Raw genomic sequence first — 20,172 nt, 5'->3', positions numbered from 1 at the left:
CTTTAATATTTGACTTAATTATTATAACATATTTTTAAGAAATCTGTATATAGTGTACCTACAATTATTGGTAGGATTTTAAATGCGCCCCGACTTCAAAAAGTTTGAGACCCACTGACTTAGTTGGTTGGGTGGTTATAGGCGGGATGAACACTGATGTTTTGGGTTTCACTTATTTCACTGAGCAGCGGAGGAAACTAGGCTTAAAGAGTCTAAATGCTGATCTCACAGTCACACAGCCAGGGAGCTACAGGGCTGGGATGGACTCTGGTTTATCTGATACAAGGCCTGGAGCCTTCACTGCTCCTCCATCAACTTCTCACACAGCAGACCAGATAAATTCCAATTGATTTCGATTGGCCTTGGAACAAATGGGGTGTTATTAAAGTTGATTTCTCTCCTGAATGTGCTTTCTTTATTTCCATGGTGTAGGCAGCTGGCAAGGATGCCTGGAGGATCCGACAAGACAGGGAGAGAGGAGTCAGCCAGGGATGATGGCCAAGTGGCCAGGAGGGCCCACACATGGACAACTGTAGCTGTACCTTAAGTGTGCATGGTCTCCTGGGCGTGCCTCTGTGTTGGAAGTTAATTTACCGACACAGACATTCAAATGGGATTGTTCCCTTCATAGTGGCCCTCTCTGGAAGCTCTCCACTTAGTCCAATAATCTTCCCATCATTTAAGGTATTTCCAGAACTCTAAGAATTGCCTAGAGAGGCATAAGGTGAAATCAGCTCATTCAACTTCACACACACACACACACACACACACACGTGCACACGCATATACACATGGAACACAGATGTGCACACACCCAGCTTGCTCATTCCGAAGGCTCATTGGGCTTGGCTCTGGATTTCTCTTCCATCTTCCTCTATCAGATCATACTTCCATGAGAAAGAATTTCTAGTAATAAAATAGTGTACAGACTCTGTCACCGGTCATGAAGGTGGTCCCAAAGGGCAGCACAGATGGCATTGGAGTCTGGATGGCCACTTTTTAAAGATAATGCAAGAAGATGTTTATACTTAAGTCGCATGTCCCACAGATACAGAAACCTACACACGCAGAGACTATCAGTGGGCCAGGTGGCAAAATCCAGTGAGCCCTGGCAAAACTCCTGGAAAGTAAAAGCACTTTGGCTTTCCATTTCAAGGAAGCTCACTATTAGAGGGACCTACGCTTGCCTTTCTAGTTCATCACAGCCAGTGTCTGAAAGTAACTGGGACCTTCTGGTGGGTGTCCTGGTCTCCTTTACCAAGCTCACTGCAGGAAAGGTGGCTCTATCTACATAATTAGGCTCCTTTAAAAAATATATTGATAACCAATTGGGTGTTGAGAGGCCTACACTAAACATTTTATTGGGCTACAATAAATCTAAATTGAGCATCTCCTAAATTCGGAACCCTGGCTTGGAAATGCAAAGAAGGCTCAAGAATGCTCTGGTCCTTCCTCATTTATTTGGTGTTGGGCAAACTTGTGTGTTACAAGTGTTGTTAAGCTTGCTCGCTTGTACTTTGCCTGATTGGTGCATGAGCACAGGGCAGCACCATGTGTGTATAGTCCATGTAAGGCTGCAGGTGCTTGCCCTCAGGGTGGCAGATTGTAGATTGCAGATTGCCTGCCGCCACTGGGCAATTGTTTGCCAGAGACACCTCCCCCCACCACCCATTTTGCTCATGAGTGCTGAGAGAGAGAGAGAGAGAGAGAGAGAGAGAGAAGCAGTCTTCCCTGCCTGTTTGTCCACCACTGCGAGACTCTAACAAACGGAATGGCCCACCATCCTCCGGCTCCACAGCTCCTTTACCGTCTGCCCAAATCCTGTGTCAACCTGCATGGTCACGGCCACCGGCCCTACATTTGGCCAACAAACTTTTACTGGAACCTGTCCCCTGCTGGGCTGGTGCTGGGCACTGGGGACACAGGGATGCTCCATTCTCTGGCCAGTGGGAGAGGCCACACGTCAATACATGAAAGCTGAACACTTTGTTAGAAGTCAGCACCAAATCCTCTGGGCTTTAGGAAGAGGGCACACACTGGATCCCTGGTACGGAGGAGCACCCAGGAAGGCTCCCCAAGAGATGAGAACAGAGTTGATACCTGGGGGCTAGAGAGGAACACAGGGAGAGAGCGCCAGGCAGCATCTAGAAACTGGGGCAGATGGTCAAGAGGGGGCCTGTGCAACCCTAAAGACTACAACTTACCGGCCCTGCCGGTTGGCTCAGTGGTAGAGCGTCGGCCTGGCGTGCAGAAGTCCCGGGTTCGATTCCCAGCCAGGGCACACAGGAGAGGCACCCATCTGCTTCTCCACCCCTCCCCCTCCCCTTCCTCTCTGTCTCTCTCTTCCCCTCCCGCAGCTAAGACTCCATTGGAGCAAAGATGGCCTGGGCGCTGGGGATGGCTCCTTGGCCTCTGCCCCAGGCGCTAGAGTGGCTCTGGTCACAGCAGAGCGACGCCCCAGAGGGGCAGAGCGTCGCCCCCTGGTGGGCGTGCCGGGTGGATCCCGGTCGGGCGCATGCGGGAGTCTGTCTGACTGCCTCCCCATTTCCAGCTTCAGAAAAATACAAAAAAAAAAAGACTACCTCTTACCAACTGCTGCCCATGCCTGGGCACAGCACAGCGTTGACCACGGGCCCTCACTGAACTCCCCCGCTGCCCGAACGCCTGGAATGTGAAGGCCAGGGAACCTCTTAGATCAGGGCTGAAAGCAAAGGTCTGGGAGAAGTAACTAAAGCCAGGCATCACCAGGCTAAAGGGAGGCATGGCCAGGGCCACCAGCGAGGGTACCCGGGGTCCCTTTTCATGGAACTCAGCCCCTCCCTCCCTGGCATGTGCTACTGTATAGATGTACTTATTACTTTTTCTTTCTGCTCACCAGGTGACCTCTGATTTGTGTTAAACCGAAAGGATTTAAATTAAAACTGCAGTTAGACTAAAAAGCAACATTTTGCATTTGAGCATAAACACTCTGTGTTTCACATGTAATGTTATGATCCACCTGCCAGCAGTATAACTGACAAGAGTTTGTGTGCTATGTGTGGGTGGGCAGTCCAGCCCCCCTTCCCACATCTAGCAGTTCTCCAGTACAGCACTGAAGACCCCCAAGGAGCCCCATGAAAGGAGGAGCCTCTCGGCCTCTCCCTGGGGAGCCCACCTCACAGGCCTGCACTGTAGGGTTCACTGAATGCCAGCGGGCTCTCTGGCAGAGGTATGGATGAAGTGAACCGAGTTCCTGGGAAACTCCAGGCTCCCAGAACAATGGACACCCACCCTTCTCCATCTTACACATGCACGTGTGGGATCCTGACTGCACAGGACCGTCTGAGGCCCTGGCTGCCTTTCTGAGATGGGGAGCCGCATCCCCCAACCCCACCCTGGGTCACAGGAAGACGCAGAGCACCCACCCAGCCTCCTGGCTTGTCAAATGCCTGATCCTGACCACCCTCCCCAGACCTCTTCATCACCCAGAAGTACTGTCTGCCTTACACCCAGGCCCTGACGCGAGGCCACCGCCTCTGTCGTCTGTCGTCTGTCGTCCGGAGCCTCTGTCCTCCTCCAGCCTCACTGAGATCCCTGGGCCCTGTATTTTGTCACAATGGCCGGTCCGTCTTGGCTTCGCTCCTCTTGTTGGGGACATACTGTGATACAAGGTGCCAAGCTCCTCTCAGCAGTGTCCTCGGCCCCTCACCCCTCCAGGCCCACCATTCTGTACGACCAAGGATGGGGCCACCGCGGCACCTCCTCCAGCCACAGTCAGACAGCGGAGGGGAGCCTGCAGCCACAACGCGACCCTTACTCCCAGCCGTGTCCCTTCTAAACATGCCAGCCTCTCTCCACCTCTCCAGCCACAGTCAGACAGCGGAGGGGAGCCTGCAGCCACAACGCGACCCTTACTCCCAGCCGTGTCCCTTCTAAACATGCCAGCCTCTCTCCACCTCTCCAGCAACAGCCATTACTGCGAACCTTTTCCGCCCCCCTCAAACCTGCTACCCAAAACTCCCCGCCCCTCACTCTCTGAACCTGGCCTCCAACCTCAGAGAGAAGCTAGTGAGTTAAAAGAACTTTCCATTTTATGGCTTCTGTCACCACATTGAGCACTCGCATCTCTCTTGTAGGCGCCCTATCTCTGTCCTGCTATTTCGCCTGAAGAAAGAGTTCCCTGCCCAGGAAGGAAATTCGCCCAGAGCTCCCCGGGGCTCCTCCCTCCTCCGGTCTCCCCAGCGCTGTCTTCCTTCCCTTCCCTTTGCAAACTGCTGTCTCCACCTCCTCTCCTCCCCACTGACCCTCCAACTCTCTGCTTCCTGGCTTCTTGTTCCTGTCCCTTCTGAAACCCTCCACACGAGTCACCAATAGGGCCCTTGGTGACTAAGCCCAGTGGAGACATTTAATGCCAGCAGCATTTGCCACTCTGTCCCCTCTTCCTCCTGACCCTCTCTCTCCTTGGCTTCTGTGAGAGGGCACCTCTTGGCTTCTCCTGCCACCCAGGCCGTACACTCTCGGTCCCCTTTTCAGGCTCTTCTTTCTCTGTGTGACACTCCAATGCAGGTTTTCCATCCGACGCTGTCACCTCTTCTCCTTCCAGACACTCTCCCTACGAGGCCGCAGTCCCAGGACCCCCGGCCTTTGCTGTGGGGCTGCCCTACCTTCTGATCCCGTTGCCCATGGGTCAGATGCTGACAGCACTGTTCTCTGTGGGTGTCCCAAAGGCACTTCAAACTCAACAGGTCTCTTCCCACCCAAGCGTGCTCCTCCTCCTGGATTCCCCATCGTCGAGAATGGCACCATCAGCCACCCACTTGCCCAAGTCAGAAACTTTCAACAAATATACATACGTAGTCAGGTAGCGAATTAGGTGCCAGTTTCCAAAGGTAAACAAAGTCCTGGACACCTTGGAGGTTACAGTGTGTAGCCAAGGGGTGGGCAGGAAGGGAGGAAACGAGTTGGATCCCGTACTAACACAGGGAGATGGTAACCTGCAACTGTGAAAAGTGCCACCGAGGAAATCTCCCCAGCCCCAGAAGACCTGAGATGAGGGACTCAGTGTGGTCACTGAACAGCAAAGGCCTTCAGGAGGGTGGCCGAGTGAGACGAGGCCTGAAAGCGATAAAGAAGTCAAGGCTGGCTCCAGTTTCTGGCCTCTACACTGTGCTCAGATGGAGCCCACGTGGGGAGAGGAGGGTGAACTCTGTCTGGGCCATGTTGAGAGCGATATGCCTGTGAGCAGCCAATGAGGGATGTGAGAGCTGGATATGTGAGTCTGGGCTAGGCACACAAACTTGGGAGCCACTGGTGTGTTCACAGAATGGAAGGGGACTGTCAGAGTGAGAACAGAGGAAGACGAGGAGAGGGCTTGGGATGGAAGGATAGTCCTTGATCCTCCCTCTCGACCCTCCTGATGCTCATTCTGTACCAGAAAGGCTCTGACGCTGCTCGGGACACCAGGAGAAAAACTGTCTGGCTGTTTGTCCCCGAGAGAAGAGCGAGCATGTCAGGGAATGGCAGCTGAGCACCGCCTCAGTGACTGCTAACCAGCTCGGTGGGGGAACGCGGACACGCCGAGAACAGCCGGGCCAGCTGTCTCTAAAGGGCACTGCTTGACTGGGAACGTTTTCCTAAAGGACAATCTTCCTTGGGAGGGAAGATCAGAAGTTTAAAGATGACAGGTGGTATGTACAAACATCAAGGGAAAAATTAATGACCATAAATCATGCCAATGCCTTGTGAGACAAACAAACCTTCAAATAATAACATCATTTATAAAAGAGAGGCAAGTTCTTAATCTCTAGGCAGCCGGAAATGTTGATACCTATCAGTTTTGCATAGAGTCCCCTCCATAGTTGTCCAGTGTTCCCAGTAGGATTTCTACTGCCCCACTCCACCCCATCTCCTTGGGAAACACCAGCTCATCCCAGCCCTTGCCTGCCCACCCCAAGGGCTGACGTGGGCACCTGGGACGGTGTGTTTCTGTAAGTGCCGGGACATTCTGGGACCAGGTAGAGGTGAGAGCCCAGGGGGACAATGCACAGGTGAGATCGGGACTGCTCTGTGACCGGAATGGCCCAGTGTCAACTGCCCCTACAGCAGAACTGGATCTGCTGGGACCACAGGGCCCAGAGCAAACCTTGGCCCTGGGCAGAGCTTACCAACAGCAGGAAAGGAGAGAGGAGATAAGGAACAGAAGACGAAGCCTGGGCCCCCCTGCTCTGGCCGAGTTCCCCCCTCGTGGGATGAAGAGTCACTACCCCTCCTGCGTTTTCCCTTCGTGATGAAGCCGTGCAGCCAGCCGGTCAGCCATGCCGAGCACTAGAACGTCACCTCCACCTTCTCCCTCTCCCCTGACAGCCCATCCAGTGCCAAATGCTGCCCATGTTTTCACTAGAACGTCATCTCCACCTTCTCCCTCTCCCCTGACAGCCCATCCAGTGCCAAATGCTGCCCATGTTTTCATCTTAGCTTTACTCGAGCTGGCCTCCGAGTGTCCCGTTTTAATTAGACTCTTCTGTCCCACACAAGACAGCTGAAAGAGCCTCTTAAATGCTTCTATCTCAACTGTGCTCCACAATCTTATCAGCGAGTGTGACTATTTTATTCTCCTGCCCAGAATCTCTTCATTACCGACAGGATCGAGTCCAATGGCAGTCACAGCCCTTCTCTGCCACACCACCTTCCAAGCTCCACCCAGCCCGTCTCAGCGCTGTCCACACTCTGCCACGCCCCAGACGCACAGGCCCTTCTGTCTTTCCATGGCTCCATACCTGTAATCGCCCATTCCTCCTACTTAGAATATCCTTGCAGACTCCCCATTCACTACCATCAGCCTACTACTCGTTCTGCAAATCACAGCTTGTAAAGGTTCCTTGTCTTCCTCCAAAGTTGCTCACTCCCAGCTCTGTGCCCACACCTGCCTGTTAATCTCTCTACTGCCTCAAAAGAGAGATGTATTTCAGCTTATTCTTGAACTTGGTGGTCCCCACAGGAGGCCATAAGCTTCTCAAAGCTGTTCCATTTTTATAGCTATGGGGTCTGGACAGGTGCATGAACACTAAACAAATGAATCAAGAAAATCTCTCACATGACCAGGCAGTGGTACAGTGGATAGAGCATTGGCCTAGGATGCTGAGAGCCTAGGTTCAAAACCCCAAGGTCACTGGCTTGAGCACGGGCTCATTCGGCTTGAGCACAGGGTCACCAGTTTGAGTGCAGGGTCACCGGCTTGAGTGTGGGATCATAGACAAGACCCCATGGTCACTGGCTTGAGCCCAAGGTTGCTGACTTGAGCCCAACATCACTGGCTTGAGCAAGGGGTCATTGGCTCAGCTGTAGCCCCTCGGTCAAGGCACATATGAGAAAGCAATCAATGAACAACTAAGGTGTCACAATGAAAAATTGATGCTTCTCATCATTCTCTCCCTTCCTGCCTATCTCTCAAAAAAAAAAGAACATTTCGCCATTTCGCCAAGGCAATCTCCAGGTGAAGAGAGCCTCAGCCTTTCTGAACCCCAGCTCCTCCTCATGCCCTTGCCCTCTCAGCAGCCCCGTGGGCATCTCAGAGCTCTGATCTGCCCCAGCGCCACTGGCCTGAGTGCCGACTACTGGCAGCCATTGTCCCCATCCCCACCCAGGCCTGGTCTAGTCACCTAGGGGCCAGCCCCCTGAAAAGGCGTTGTCAAGAGGCGGTCTACACTGCCACATTAGAGAACAGCTCGGGCCTGAGAGCCCAGCACTGCCCCTCTGTGGATGCGCAGCAGACACAGCCTTCCACACCGACATTCCCACCCTCAAAGGGGTTGCTTTAGGCAGGCGCTGCCCCCCCAGCCACCCCCAGGCCCCGGACTGCCCAGCAGGATGCACGATGGAGGGTCTGACACTCACCCCTGATGCGGGATTGGCTGTCCAGCCCAGCTCTGCGGTAGCCGTCCTGGTGTCCATTAAAGTTTCTGTGGATCAAAAAGAGAAAACCTGGTGGGTGAGAAGGATTGCAGGACAGTGGCCTTTCTATTCACAAAGTTACTTAGGATTGTAAGTGTCAGTGGCAGGAGCCCTGGGTCCCTCCGGGAGCAGAGAAGGGGAGAGGTCTGCCGGGATGATGTGCTCACGGCAGAGGTGACCGCAGACCTCAGGTTTCCTGATGCCCAGTCTGCTGCTCTCACCTCAGACCACCTCAAGCCACCTGTGTCATTTATCTACTCATCTCTTTACCCCCAAGATACAGCTTCCTCCCTCAATACTTGACCCAGAGGTTCTTCGAGGTCATGCAGACTCAGTAGCCAAATTTAATTCCTTCCTCAGGCCGCCCTGGGCCACCTCCTCTGCACTCCTCCTCCCCACCCTCTGCTTCTCAGCCTCACTGTCCTGCTCTCCTCTGCTCCCCTGCAGGCATCCTGGGCCACCTCCTCTGCACTCCTCCTCCCCACCCTCTGCTTCTCAGCCTCACTGTCCTCTCTCCTCTGCTCCCCTGTAGGCATCCTGGGCCACCTCCTCTGCACTCCTCCTCCCCACCCTCTGCTTCTCAGCCTCACCTGTCCTCTCTCCTCTGCTCCCCTGTAGGCATCCTGGGCCACCTCCTCTGCACTCCTCCTCCCCACCCTCTGCTTCTCAGCCTCACCTGTCCTGCTCTCCTCTGCTCCCCTGTAGGCATCCTGGGCCACCTCCTCTGCACTCCTCCTCCCCACCCTCTGCTTCTCAGCCTCACCTGTCCTGCTCTCCTCTGCTCCCCTGTAGGCATCCTGGGCCACCTCCTCTGCACTCTTCCTCCCCACCCTCTGCTCCTCAGCCTCACCTGTCCTGCTCTCCTCTGCTCCCCTGTAGGCATCCTGGGCCACCTCCTCTGCACTCCTCCTCCCCACCCTCTGCTTCTCAGCCTCACCTGTCCTCTCTCCTCTGCTCCCCTGTAGGCATCACTGTTGACACCCTTCGGTGATTTCCCTCCTCTGGCCCCAAGCGCTCTCCCAAGCGGCCCCCGGCAGGCCCCTCTCCCCCTAGGCTCAGAAACATGCTGAGCCCCTTCCCCGGACTCCACTGGGGACTCGCACAGCCTGGGCAGAGGCCTCACCCCGAACACAAACGCACACGTCAGACCCTCGCGGGCTGCTTCCGTGGGGACTCACACAGCTTGGGCAAAGGCCTCACCCCGAACACGAACGCACACGTCAGACCCTCGCGGGCTGCTTCCGGGTTACCAATCCCTCCGGCCACTAAGTGAAAGACAGACACCCTGACCCCTGGGAGCCATCAGGGCAACTACAGGACACACGCCGAGACCACCAGTCACCAGGTAGTAACCACAGAGTTGCAGTTGATTACAACAGTTTTCCAGAAGATAGCAGTAACATGTCCTGAAAACAGGGCTTTTTTTTCTTCTTCTTTTTTTCCCTTTTCAGTCTATTACTGACTGCCATCATGTCTCACCAGAAAGTGCTCCCCAAAGGCGGCCCATCAGCTCCTGGTCAGCAAACCCAACAGCTTCTTTGTTTATTTACCAGCCTTATTCAGGTAGGACTGGCACACAGTAAGCTGCACATGTTAAGGCGTACAATTTGACAAGTTTTGACATATATTTACACCCATAAAACCATCACCACAATCAAGATAATATAGCCATCATTTCCAGAAGTAATCCCTCCTTCCCTCCTGTCCCTGCCCCACCTTCTCACTGTCCCCAGGCAATGACAGATCTGCTTTCTGTCACTATGGATTAATTGGTATCTTCTAGAATTATTTATAAGTAGAATCATGTAGTATATGCTGTTGTTGTTTTCTGACTTCTTTTTGTGACTTTTCACATTCTGTATATCATAGCAATAGTTCATTCCTTTTTATTGCTGAGTAGTATTCCATTATATAGACACATTGCAATTTGCCCATTTATCTGTTCTTTCCAGTTTGGGGCTATTACATGAGAGTGAACAAGAGTTCCCATTCTTCTACATCCTCACCACCATTGACACTGTCAGTCACTTTTAATTGTGGCCATTTTAACAGGTGTGTAGTGGTACCCCATTGTGGTTTTAATTTTCAGGTCCTTAATGATGAATAATACTAAACATCTTTTCACATGCCTCTTTGCTAGCTGTATATTTTTGGAGTGAAGTGTCTGTTCAGTATTTTTCCATTTTTAAACTGGGTGGTTTGTTTTCTTATTATTGGGTTTGGAGCATTCTTTATATATCCTGGGTACAAGTCCTTTATCAGATATATGTTAGGCAAATATTTTCTCCTATTCTGTGGCTTGACTTTCCATTCTTTTAACCATGTTTTTCAACAAACAGAAGTTTTACATTTTGATGAAGTCCAATTTATCTGTTTTTTTCTTTTATGTTTTGGTGTCCTATCCGATAAATCTTTGACTAACCCATGGTGACAGATCTTTCTCCTACCTAGGCCTGTGATCTATTTTGAGTTGATATTTGCATAAGGCGGAAGGTATGAAGCAAAGATACAATTGCGTTTTCAGGTGGCTTTCCAGTTGGTCCAGAGGGGCAGCTTTTTAACTTCACACAGGGGTGCGGCACAGGCTGGTGGAGGTGTCTTACCCACCTGGTCTTCCCGGGGAATGTATCCAAGGCACCTGCACAGCACATCCTAACCGCTTAGGTCCTCAAAAAACAAGGAGGCAAATAAAATGTGCTGTTTTGGGGTTTTCTTTTCTCTGTTTCCTTTCGCTCCTGAACAGCGCCCCACTCTGTATGACCAGCCATTCTGTGCTCACTGCTTCAAGCTGGAGATGAGACATAGGAACGGAGAATGCAAGAGTAGAACATGTTGGCCTCTTGGAAAATGGAAGGACTCCCAGCATAAATCAAAGGTTTGGGAACAGGTATGGACAGGACCAAGGGAATGAAGGTAGAAGTGATGAATGAGGAGCTGCGCTGAGAAAAGGGGTTCCCCTTGCTCTCGTCTCCTAGTGTTCAATCCCAGAGCAGAGAGAATGGTCCCAACCTACTGAGGTGACAGGGGCTCGGACATCCAGCATCCCGGTATGGTGATGCAATGGCGAGTGACCCCACCATGCTGATGTGACAGAGATGGAGACTTAGGGCCTGAACAAGGTCTAATGAAGGGGGCCTGACCCGACCCACCCAGTGGTGACCTGCATGGGCAGTAAGCTAGGGTCAGATAGGGTACAGGGTATCCCAATGAGTGCTCGAGGGGGTAGGAAGCTACAGGACCAGTGAGGCACCCTCCTCCACAGTTTGACATTACACACCCTGCCTGTGACCCAGGCCACACTTCTGCCACTCTAGTGGAATTGGGTTTCCAACTGCAAACTGAAGGGAGTGAGTAAATAAAGCAAGCTGTATTTTCTTGTCCACTTGAGTCTGGGTTTTGATTGAGAGTCACACCCTGCGCACAGCTGAAGGAGGAACACAAGCAGTGGAACAGACTTCTGGAGTTTGTTTTCTCCTCTGATTCTTCTGACAGCTGGGGAGGCTGCTCCCTGCATGGAGCAACCCTCCTTCTCGCCCCATCTCCACTTCACAGCACTAATAATGATCATAATGACACATCAGATTTCCATAATACACTTCTCCAAAGACACTCCATGAGGCTCTGAAGAAATTCATCTTCATGATTAAAATGCCTCTGCCAGGTGGGCCTGAAGCAGGGAATCACTGAACCCATGTGGCAGCATGGGGGACCAGGGCTCAGAAAGGTGCAGTGCTTTCGACAGGGTCACCAAACCTCCCACGCTGATGCCGATAGCATCAAATCTCAGCATGCTGCCCATAATCTCTGCTGTGACTCTGGTGCCCAGGGAATCCTTGCTCATAAAGCCAAAGAGCCACCAATGCCCCCAGGATAATGCATCCCCCCTCAGCCTCAGGATCACGTTGAAGCTGCAGTGAACAACAGGTAGAGGACTCAGGCAGCAAGAACAGTAGAGTTCAGAATCAAAACTAAGAGTCAGCCTTTACTCTTAAGCCTTTCTAAGGCTGGTCTGATCTGCTAACCCCATTAATACAATCTAAGACTTCATTACATTCATAGTCACCTGCTCAAAGGCTGTAATTGAATCTGTTTCTAAATAACGCTTTCCATTCACACTAGTGGACAGAGTTGTGGCAAGAGAAATCTGTTTCTCCATATCCTGCCCGCTGTGGAGACAGAGACCACAAAACCGTAAACCATCCACTCGATATGATTAAGGGCAATTTCTTTTCTGGCACAGAGAGCTCCTGATTATGGCATTACACTCTGGTGGGGGCTGCATAAAAGTGATTTGAGGAGGTTTACATCTCCCCGGAGAGGAAGAGAGCACTCATTTGCATTTATAAAGCATATTGAGAGTTCTGGCAGAAAGTTATGGTGGAAGCACAATTAAATATTTACCACCACTTCTGCTCTCAAACAGTGGCATGGGGACCAAACCAGCTGGAGGTGCATGTGTTGCTGTCAGACCCGACGCCTACAGGGGACACGACTCTGGGATCCACGCCCACTGCCTGGCCTCTGCCCTCGGGGACCATGTACTCACTGTCCCCAGGAGGAAAGCTGGGAGGGACACACACACACACACACACACACACACACACACACGGAGTGGAGGGAGGTCACTGATGTGGCAGATTGGGTGTAGGTCCCACCTCCCATTACTTGGGAATAATCTCTCTCCTCCCTTCCTCTCTCTTCTTCTTCTTCCTCCTCCTTCTTCTCTTTCTCTCTGTCTCTCTCTGTGTCCCCCTCCCTTCCCAGCCCTCTTCATCTTCAGAAGGGAGCTAGAGCTAGCGAGTACACAGGACTGTGTGGTGGACTGGGTGAGACAAAGCACATATGGTATTATTATTATAACTTAGTCACTCCAAGCTTCAGTTTCCTTAACTATGAAAAGAATCTAGTAACGCTACCTCTGAGATACTTATAAGCTATCTACAAGAAGCAATGCTATCAGCTATCTAATGATATCTCACCTACCGTCTTCCTTGCATTGCTGGAAAGACCAAGGAATAACAGACACTGAGGATACAGCAGTGATTTAGAATGGTGGGTGCCCAAGAGGGACTCACCATTGAGTCCGGGGTCGGGGGGGGGGGCAACAAGCAAAGTCACACTTGGCATCCTATTCTGGCTAAGCCCATGAGAAGGGGACTGAAAAACTCAAGGGTGCTTCTGCATGCAGGGAATAAGTGGGCCCATCCCAACGGGGAGAAGCCCACTGTGTGCAGGCAAAGGGAGATGCTGTGGTCTCCTGGACAGGGGTGGGCAGGGGTGGGAAGGCACAGTGGACAGCTCTACCTGGCTCTTGAGAAAAAGATAACAGAGATGACAGAGGCAATGGGGGGTTGACAGAGACAGGTTGACAGGACTGAAGTGGGAACCAGTGAGCAGGAGAAGATGGGAGACCATGAGGGGAGACAGAAGGGGGATGCTGGCAGGAGCTGGCTGGACTGGCAAGAACTCAAGAAAAATGGGTATATAAGAAGCCTGGCAGAGAGACCCCTATTTTCCCAGGGAACAATTTTCCTGCAGGGGGCTTGATCTGGAAACGCTCAGGATATCCCCTCCAACCACGGGAGGTACCCCTGGGGTCCAGCTGGTGGGGCTAGGTCTGAGCCCCCTGGGGAGAGGAAGAGGCAGCTGCCACCTGGCTCTGCAGGCGCTTCCTGTTTCCGTCTGGATTGGCACTCGGGGATGTATTGACATTTGGGATGAATTAGACACCCATCATGGTGAAGGGGAGATAAATAAACCCTCTCCTTACAGCTCTGCCATTCTTTTTGGAGAGGCATTATTCCGACATTCAGTTGAAAATATTTACAACATCCTTCCATCGCAGTAACAAGATACAAGAGCATATACAGATGGAAGAGGGGCTTCCAGGGCTCTCTGAGCCGTGCCTCCTGTGCATTTGACAAGCGAGTCCAGGGACCTTCCAAGCAGGGAAGGACCAGCACAGCCGTGGCACCATTGCCCTGTGCTGCGCTCACAGCTGCAGAACTTCTGAAGTCTAGAAGCCACACCAGCCCTCACACGGGGTCGAATCAGCAGAAGAGGCTGAAATGCGATGGCACCAAGGGGCTCTGGGCTCCATTCAGCTCCCTCAGGCAGAGTGAACACTGTACAGGCACAACGACAGAGCAGAGAACAGACAGACATCCAGCCCTTGGGGAGCTTGCAGACAAGTGGGGAAGCAGAAATTCACCATATAACCATGCAGATAAATCTACCTTTACTGCCTCAGTGAAGGCAGGACGGGGGGTCCCAGGGACAGGTGTGAACCTGAATAAAATGACAGGTGTACAGAGCCTGGCACGCAGCTGGTACCTCCTCCTTCTGTCCCCAGCCCCTGGCTGATGCAAGTACCAAGACCACCTCTCTCTCTCTCTCTCTCTCTCTCTCTCTCTCTCCCTCTCTCTCTCTGTCTGTCTCTCTCTCTGTGTCTCTCTCTCTCTCTCTCTCTCTCTCTCTCACACACACACACACACACACACACACATCTAATATTGAGTCCATGCTGGCAGGAATATAATATGTATAAGACAGACTCCCCACTCCCAAATCCAGGGTGTGCTGGGCACCCCTGACCCCGGTGAGGCCCACCCCCTCTCCAGGGCATCCCCGTGCTGCCCTCTAGACCTGGGTCCAGCATGGAGAGCCCTGAGCACCCCTGGAGCAGACATCCTCCAGCCCCCAGCTCAGGCTGCTGCGGTGTCCCCCCACCCCCGGTCCTGCTCTGTCCCTCACAGCAGCCTGCCAAGCACTCCAGCCCAGCCTCACTGCAGAGGCCTCGAGGGCTCTTCCCCTGGCCTTCCTCCAGGCTACGTCCTGTCTCCACATGCCCTGTTCATGGGGCAAGTCCTGACGGATAGCCACATGCCTGTGCAGGTGGACTGTGGCCCTCTCCATGCTCAGCCTGAGACCGGGTCCCACAACCAAGGGCTACTCAGCCCCAACTTCACACCGTACTCAGATCTCCTACTGCCAGTACAGGCTGGCTTCCCTGCAACCTCATCCCCACCCTTCTGGACTGGCCTCAATGAGCCTCCCTGGACCAGGGGAGGAAGAGGCTCTGCCAGCTCTGGGTTCAGGGATGGTGCTGGCTGAGTGTGAACTGCTAAGGGCGCCAGCCAGTCCCAAGGCCCCATGTTCGGGCATGGTTGGCGCCTGGGCCCAGAACGGCTACAAAAGGTTGAAGTGAGAAAGTGTCCCAAGTGAGCCTTTCCCATCCCATCCCGTGTGTCCACCCCACCTAAACCTTCTCTCTGCAGCAGATCCTACCACTGTCCTTCCCTGGAGCCCAGTGTGGAACTACAGAGGCATTTAGAGTTTTGATTCCCTATTCTCCCTTCGTATCTTATCAGATCATTCACCAGGCCACAGTGACTTTTTTTTTTGTATACTTTTTCACATTCTAGGCACCCCATTTGAGTCCAGGGCTTCAGCCCTGCACACTGGGACCACCACGACTCCCTCCTAACTGGTATCTTAGCAGGAATCCCCACCTGAACCATTCTCCATGCAGCTGTCTAATTCATTTTTAATGCCAGTGTAAATGGTTCCGAAGCAACATGGACACACGAAGCAAAGCCCTCTGACCACTCAGTGATTTTCGCTCCCAGGAACTTTTCCAAAGGAAATAATTCCAAAGAAAAAGAAAACAAAACACTCTGTATCATGAAGATGTTCATTACAGCATCATCTAGAGGATGAGAACACTAAAATGAGCCTGTCCGTAGGCGAAGAAGTACAGGCAAGCATACTCACATTGCCTCTCCCGGAGAGTACGAAGACAATGCAGCAGCATTCAGAATGTCAGCAATAAAACATGGAGCAGGAAACAGCATTGTGCAGGCCCCACAGGTGGGACTCTGGAAACAGTGCTTACTCTAGGGAAATGGCCACATAAACCCGGACTAGAAGGCAAGGAGCAAGCAGGGGCAGGGAGATCGGGTTACAGATGAGCTTCCTGACTATTACTACCCTGTTTCAGAAGACATAAATTCAGAAATAGAAATGTCACCAGTCTTTTAAAAAACACCTCTTCCTTCACTTCTCACTCTCCTACCTTATGATTCTCTAAGACTCTCCACTTACTCCACAGTACACAATAAATGTCTGACCTTCGTAAACCTTCTGACTAAGCCCACCTTTTTCAAATCAATCTCCAAATCCCCGAAGGAGACCCATCTCCCACCTTCCCACGTGTGCTCATGCAGATCTTTCTGCCTGGCACCTCCTTTTCCTCCTCTCTCCATAAAGTCTTGTTTTCAGTCTTTCCTCCTCAAGCATATCGGCAGTATCTTGATAGGCGGAGCTATGGCTTCTAACCCATGGTGGTTGACCAGATGCCTGATACAGGATAAATGCTCAATCAACTCTGAAAGTCTGGGTTTGAGTCACAGCTCCACAACTGATAAACAAATCAAGTTATGGACATCTGAGTGTCAACACCTGATCTTCACAGGTAGAAGCATTCTCTCCTGCATCCAGGAGCCAGTGAGAACATGTCCAGAAAGATGCTCTGTATATTCTTAAAAACACTCATTGGACTAACATTTAGTTACTGTCTTTTGCCAAATGTAAGACACTAAGCCAAGAGAGCTATTATTATGTCTCCATTGACTGATGTGTCATAGTGGCCGGCGGGGAAGAGAAACAAGCCTGGGTAAACTGAATGAGCCAGTCCAACCCATCTGCCGACTGACTGACTGACTGAATGAGTCGGAACAAGCACTCAGATTATAAATACAAACTGTGAAACTTGCTCTTTTAAAGAATACACAGATCAACACAGTCCTCCCCACCACACCCTTCTCCTTCTGTCTCTTTTCTTTTTCAAGGTGCAATGAATTACCATAAATGGAAAGAAGCTACAACTTAGATGGGTAATAGCACAGAAGTGTGTCTTAAAGACTTGGGATGGCTCTAGATCTGATCTTGGCTCACATGGGACGCGGGCCATGAACAAGTGGGAAGGCCCAGAGGCACGGTTCTGGTGTCTCTCCCTCCCGGGGCTCTGCCGAGGCTCCCAGGGAACCTGACCAGAGCATGGGGACAGGACCTGACCTGTTCAGCTGGGAAGCTAGGAAGGGTGGCCGATCAGCCTTGGAAGGGCTGCCTTCTCTGCTCCAGTCAGCTTCAGCCTTGGTACAAGGCTCGTGAGAGTCTCTCTCCTCTCTAGTCTAAGAGGGTCACTGTCTTAGAATGGTCTCTAAGAAACATGGCAAGAAACCAAAGGAAACCTCTGGAGCTGGGGCAGACTCTCTGCCTCCTGAACCCCCAGGTCTGGCTTGGTTGTCTTCACAGTCTATACACCTGTACCCTGAAAATGCTTTTCACTAATAAAAGATGGAAATTGCTTTAGGAGAGGTATTAGTTTCCTGTGGCCACTATAACAAAGAATCACAATCTAAGTGGCTTAAAACAACAGAAATCATCTCACAGTTCTGGAGGTTAAAAGTGCAAATTCAAGGAGTTAGCAGGGCCATGCTCCCTCTGTAACCTGCAGGGGAGACTCCTTCCTTGGTCTCCCTAGCTTCTGGTGGCCATGGCTATAGCGGCACCACTCCAGTCTCTGCTGCTGTATTACACGGCATTCCCCATGTGTGTCTCTGTCTTCACGTGGCCCATCGCACAAGGACACGAGTCACACTGGGTTAGGGAACCACCCTATTTTAGTATGACCTCATCTTAACTAATTGTATCCACAATGACCCTATTTCCAAATAAGGTCACATTGTGAAGATGGGGGGGGGGGTAGGACTCCAATGTATCCTTTTTGGGGTGGACACAATTCAATGCATAGCAGGAGGATAGAACACCAGGAAAAAGGCTTCTGGGTTTCCTCCAGCACATACTCATGCCCTGTGCTGGATGCTCAGGAGATAGTCACAAAGAGAGCCAGGTGCCTCGTTCAAAGACACCCATTCTAGCAGATAAGGGCAGTCTAGATCCAATTGCCACCCCTTTCCACTCTACTCTGTCCCCACAGGCAGATGTTTATAGACCGCACGGGCTGGGCCCCCTCACCATGGGAGGTGTAGCTAGCAAGAAGCTGGGGGTAACTCCCAGCTCCTCCCTGCTGAGCTGCAGAGGGTGGTGGCCCTTTCCAACAGCCCATTTCTGGTAACGCGGCCCCTCCCCTTGTCCTTCAGGCCTAGAGTGGTAAAGCTCTCCACTGTGACTAGTCCTGAAATGGTTTGTCATCCTTATTGGCTTTTTTTTTTTTTAACTCTATGCAAACCTTTGTAAGCAGTTATTTCATTAATCCCCCCTCAATGACCTCCGTGAACTGTGCCCCGTGTTTCGGTCAGGCCCCTGGTGATGCTTAGGGTTTAGGTTAGTAGCCCGCGGCAGCCAATACCATGTCTGTCCCCTGTGCCTGTCCCTGCAGGTGCAGCAGCACTGCCCGTGAGGAGGCAGCCACCTGCCAGAGTGGCCAGTTCCCGACCACACTGAACCTAATCAGACAGACCTCAGTGTGAGTCCCAGCTCCACAGCGCTCCAGCAGTACAAACCTGAGCAAGTCACTCAGACCTCTAAGGCTCCTGCCCGGCCATCCATTAAATAAAGATAATAACATCAATGTCACAAGACATTTGTGGGGAGCCAATGATATGCTAGTCACCAAGTACTACCTACAGCCTCTGATAAACTGTAGTTGGTCCTCCAATAGTAGTCACTGTTTCGTTCCGTGTTTGGACCTGGCAGGGCCTCTCATGGGTTGGAGGTCCTTAGCTGTTGCCTGAGTCTCCTCCCTGAGGCCCATGTTGAAGGATGAGTGTCAGCCACCAGGCAGCCTCCGTTGACTGAGAAGCCACATCAGCCCTCCAGCCCCACTCCGATCTCTCCTCAGCCACCCCTGGATCTGGGGTGGGGCCACCAGCTCGGCGAAATCACTCCATGCCTGGCCTGAGACTGCTCCTGAAGGCCAGCCGGACCCTGTGTGAACGGCTCCATCCAGGCCTGGAGCCGTGGGAAAGGCCCGTAAGAAGGAGCCCGACACCAAGGGGCACTCCCGTCCCCGACACAGGGAGGCCCAAGAAGCAGTGCGGCCCTTTTCCTGGGTCCGGCACTCCTCTCAGCGTCCTGGGGCTCAGACAGTGGACAGGTGCTAGAGTTTAAGGGACTCCAGTCACTGGCTCTGCTCCGGGTAAAGGGCCACATCCCAACACCGGTGCTCCCAATACTGCCCCCTCTGAACCCCTCCCCATGCTGGAGCTGAAAAGTGGGCCCCTCGCCTGCTATTGCCTCATGAGAGTGCCTGTTCTCTATGGTGAGGCCACCAAGAACTTCAGACATGATTCTCTCCTTGAATCCATAGCCCTTGGGAAGGGGGTCAGGGAGCAGCTCCACTACCCTTTGGATTTTCCCAAGGGGCCAAGGTCAGGGTCGTGCTTCAGAACAAAGGCAGAGTGACCACAGCATCTATCCTATTACCTTTCCAGATGCTACTAATCTTCCTGATGTATCAGGCCTGATGGCTTCATTGTTTACAGTGAAAGGACTTCAACAGTATTCTTGCCTAACCAGAGTGGGAGGTTCGTGCTGGGCCCTGCCCTCAGGACACTGCTCTTCTGCACTCCTTCTGCATCTGCACGCTCCCTGCCAACCACGGAGAGCGGCCTGGGGACCCCTCACCTCGGCCTGCCCACTCTTCGCACAACATCTCGACTCCTTACGGTTCATTGATGGGAAACGGGAAGGGGACCAGGCGAGGCAAGGGCTGGTAGCTACTCTCCAACAAAGAAGGAAACCTGAGCAAGAAAGATAAACCCAGGAACAGGGAGACAGGGAGACTGAAAGCCTTCCATTTGGGGTACAGGTCCCAAATAGTCACTGTCTTTTTCCAGATTTCTTCTTTTCCTTCTATCTTAGCTCCCTTTCCCATTCTGATACCTGCAATCTCTCATCCTGTAAGGTGGCCAGCCACCCTCCCAGATCCAACGAGTATCCCTCAGTCTGAAAACACGCCGCAGCCAGAGAACCGACAAGAAACTCATCTCACCACCCCTGGCTGGGCATCTCCAGACCGCTCCAACATCAGACATCCGCAGGCAGAAGCCAAGCTAGCCAGATCCTGTTAGCAGGAACAGGCAAAGCATACCTCGGAGGCTGCCCTCTGGCCCAGGCTCCGCTGCTGCCAGCCCCGCCCACTCCCAGGCCTTAGACCAGACCCGCAGCCAAGCTCCTCCCTAGGCCCTCACCACCTCCTGCCCCAGATACCTCCCGGCT

General features: G+C 52.3%; 1 protein-coding gene across 1 annotated transcript in view; it reads right to left on the bottom strand.

The window, feature by feature from the left end:
- Nucleotides 1–20,172, bottom strand: part of EPHB1 (EPH receptor B1) — a 452,216-nt gene that overhangs the window by 303,767 nt on the left and 128,277 nt on the right. Inside the window, exon 2 of the mRNA XM_066245242.1 lies at nucleotides 7,873–7,937. Within this exon, the coding sequence (XP_066101339.1) occupies nucleotides 7,873–7,937 (65 nt within the window). The remainder of the gene's footprint in view (nucleotides 1–7,872; nucleotides 7,938–20,172) is intronic.

Source organism: Saccopteryx bilineata, chromosome 10 (genome assembly GCF_036850765.1).
Source record: "Saccopteryx bilineata isolate mSacBil1 chromosome 10, mSacBil1_pri_phased_curated, whole genome shotgun sequence".
Lineage (NCBI taxonomy): Eukaryota > Metazoa > Chordata > Mammalia > Chiroptera > Emballonuridae > Saccopteryx > Saccopteryx bilineata.
Note: the sequence above shows the minus strand (reverse complement) of the source record. Positions and strands in the feature narration are given on the sequence as shown.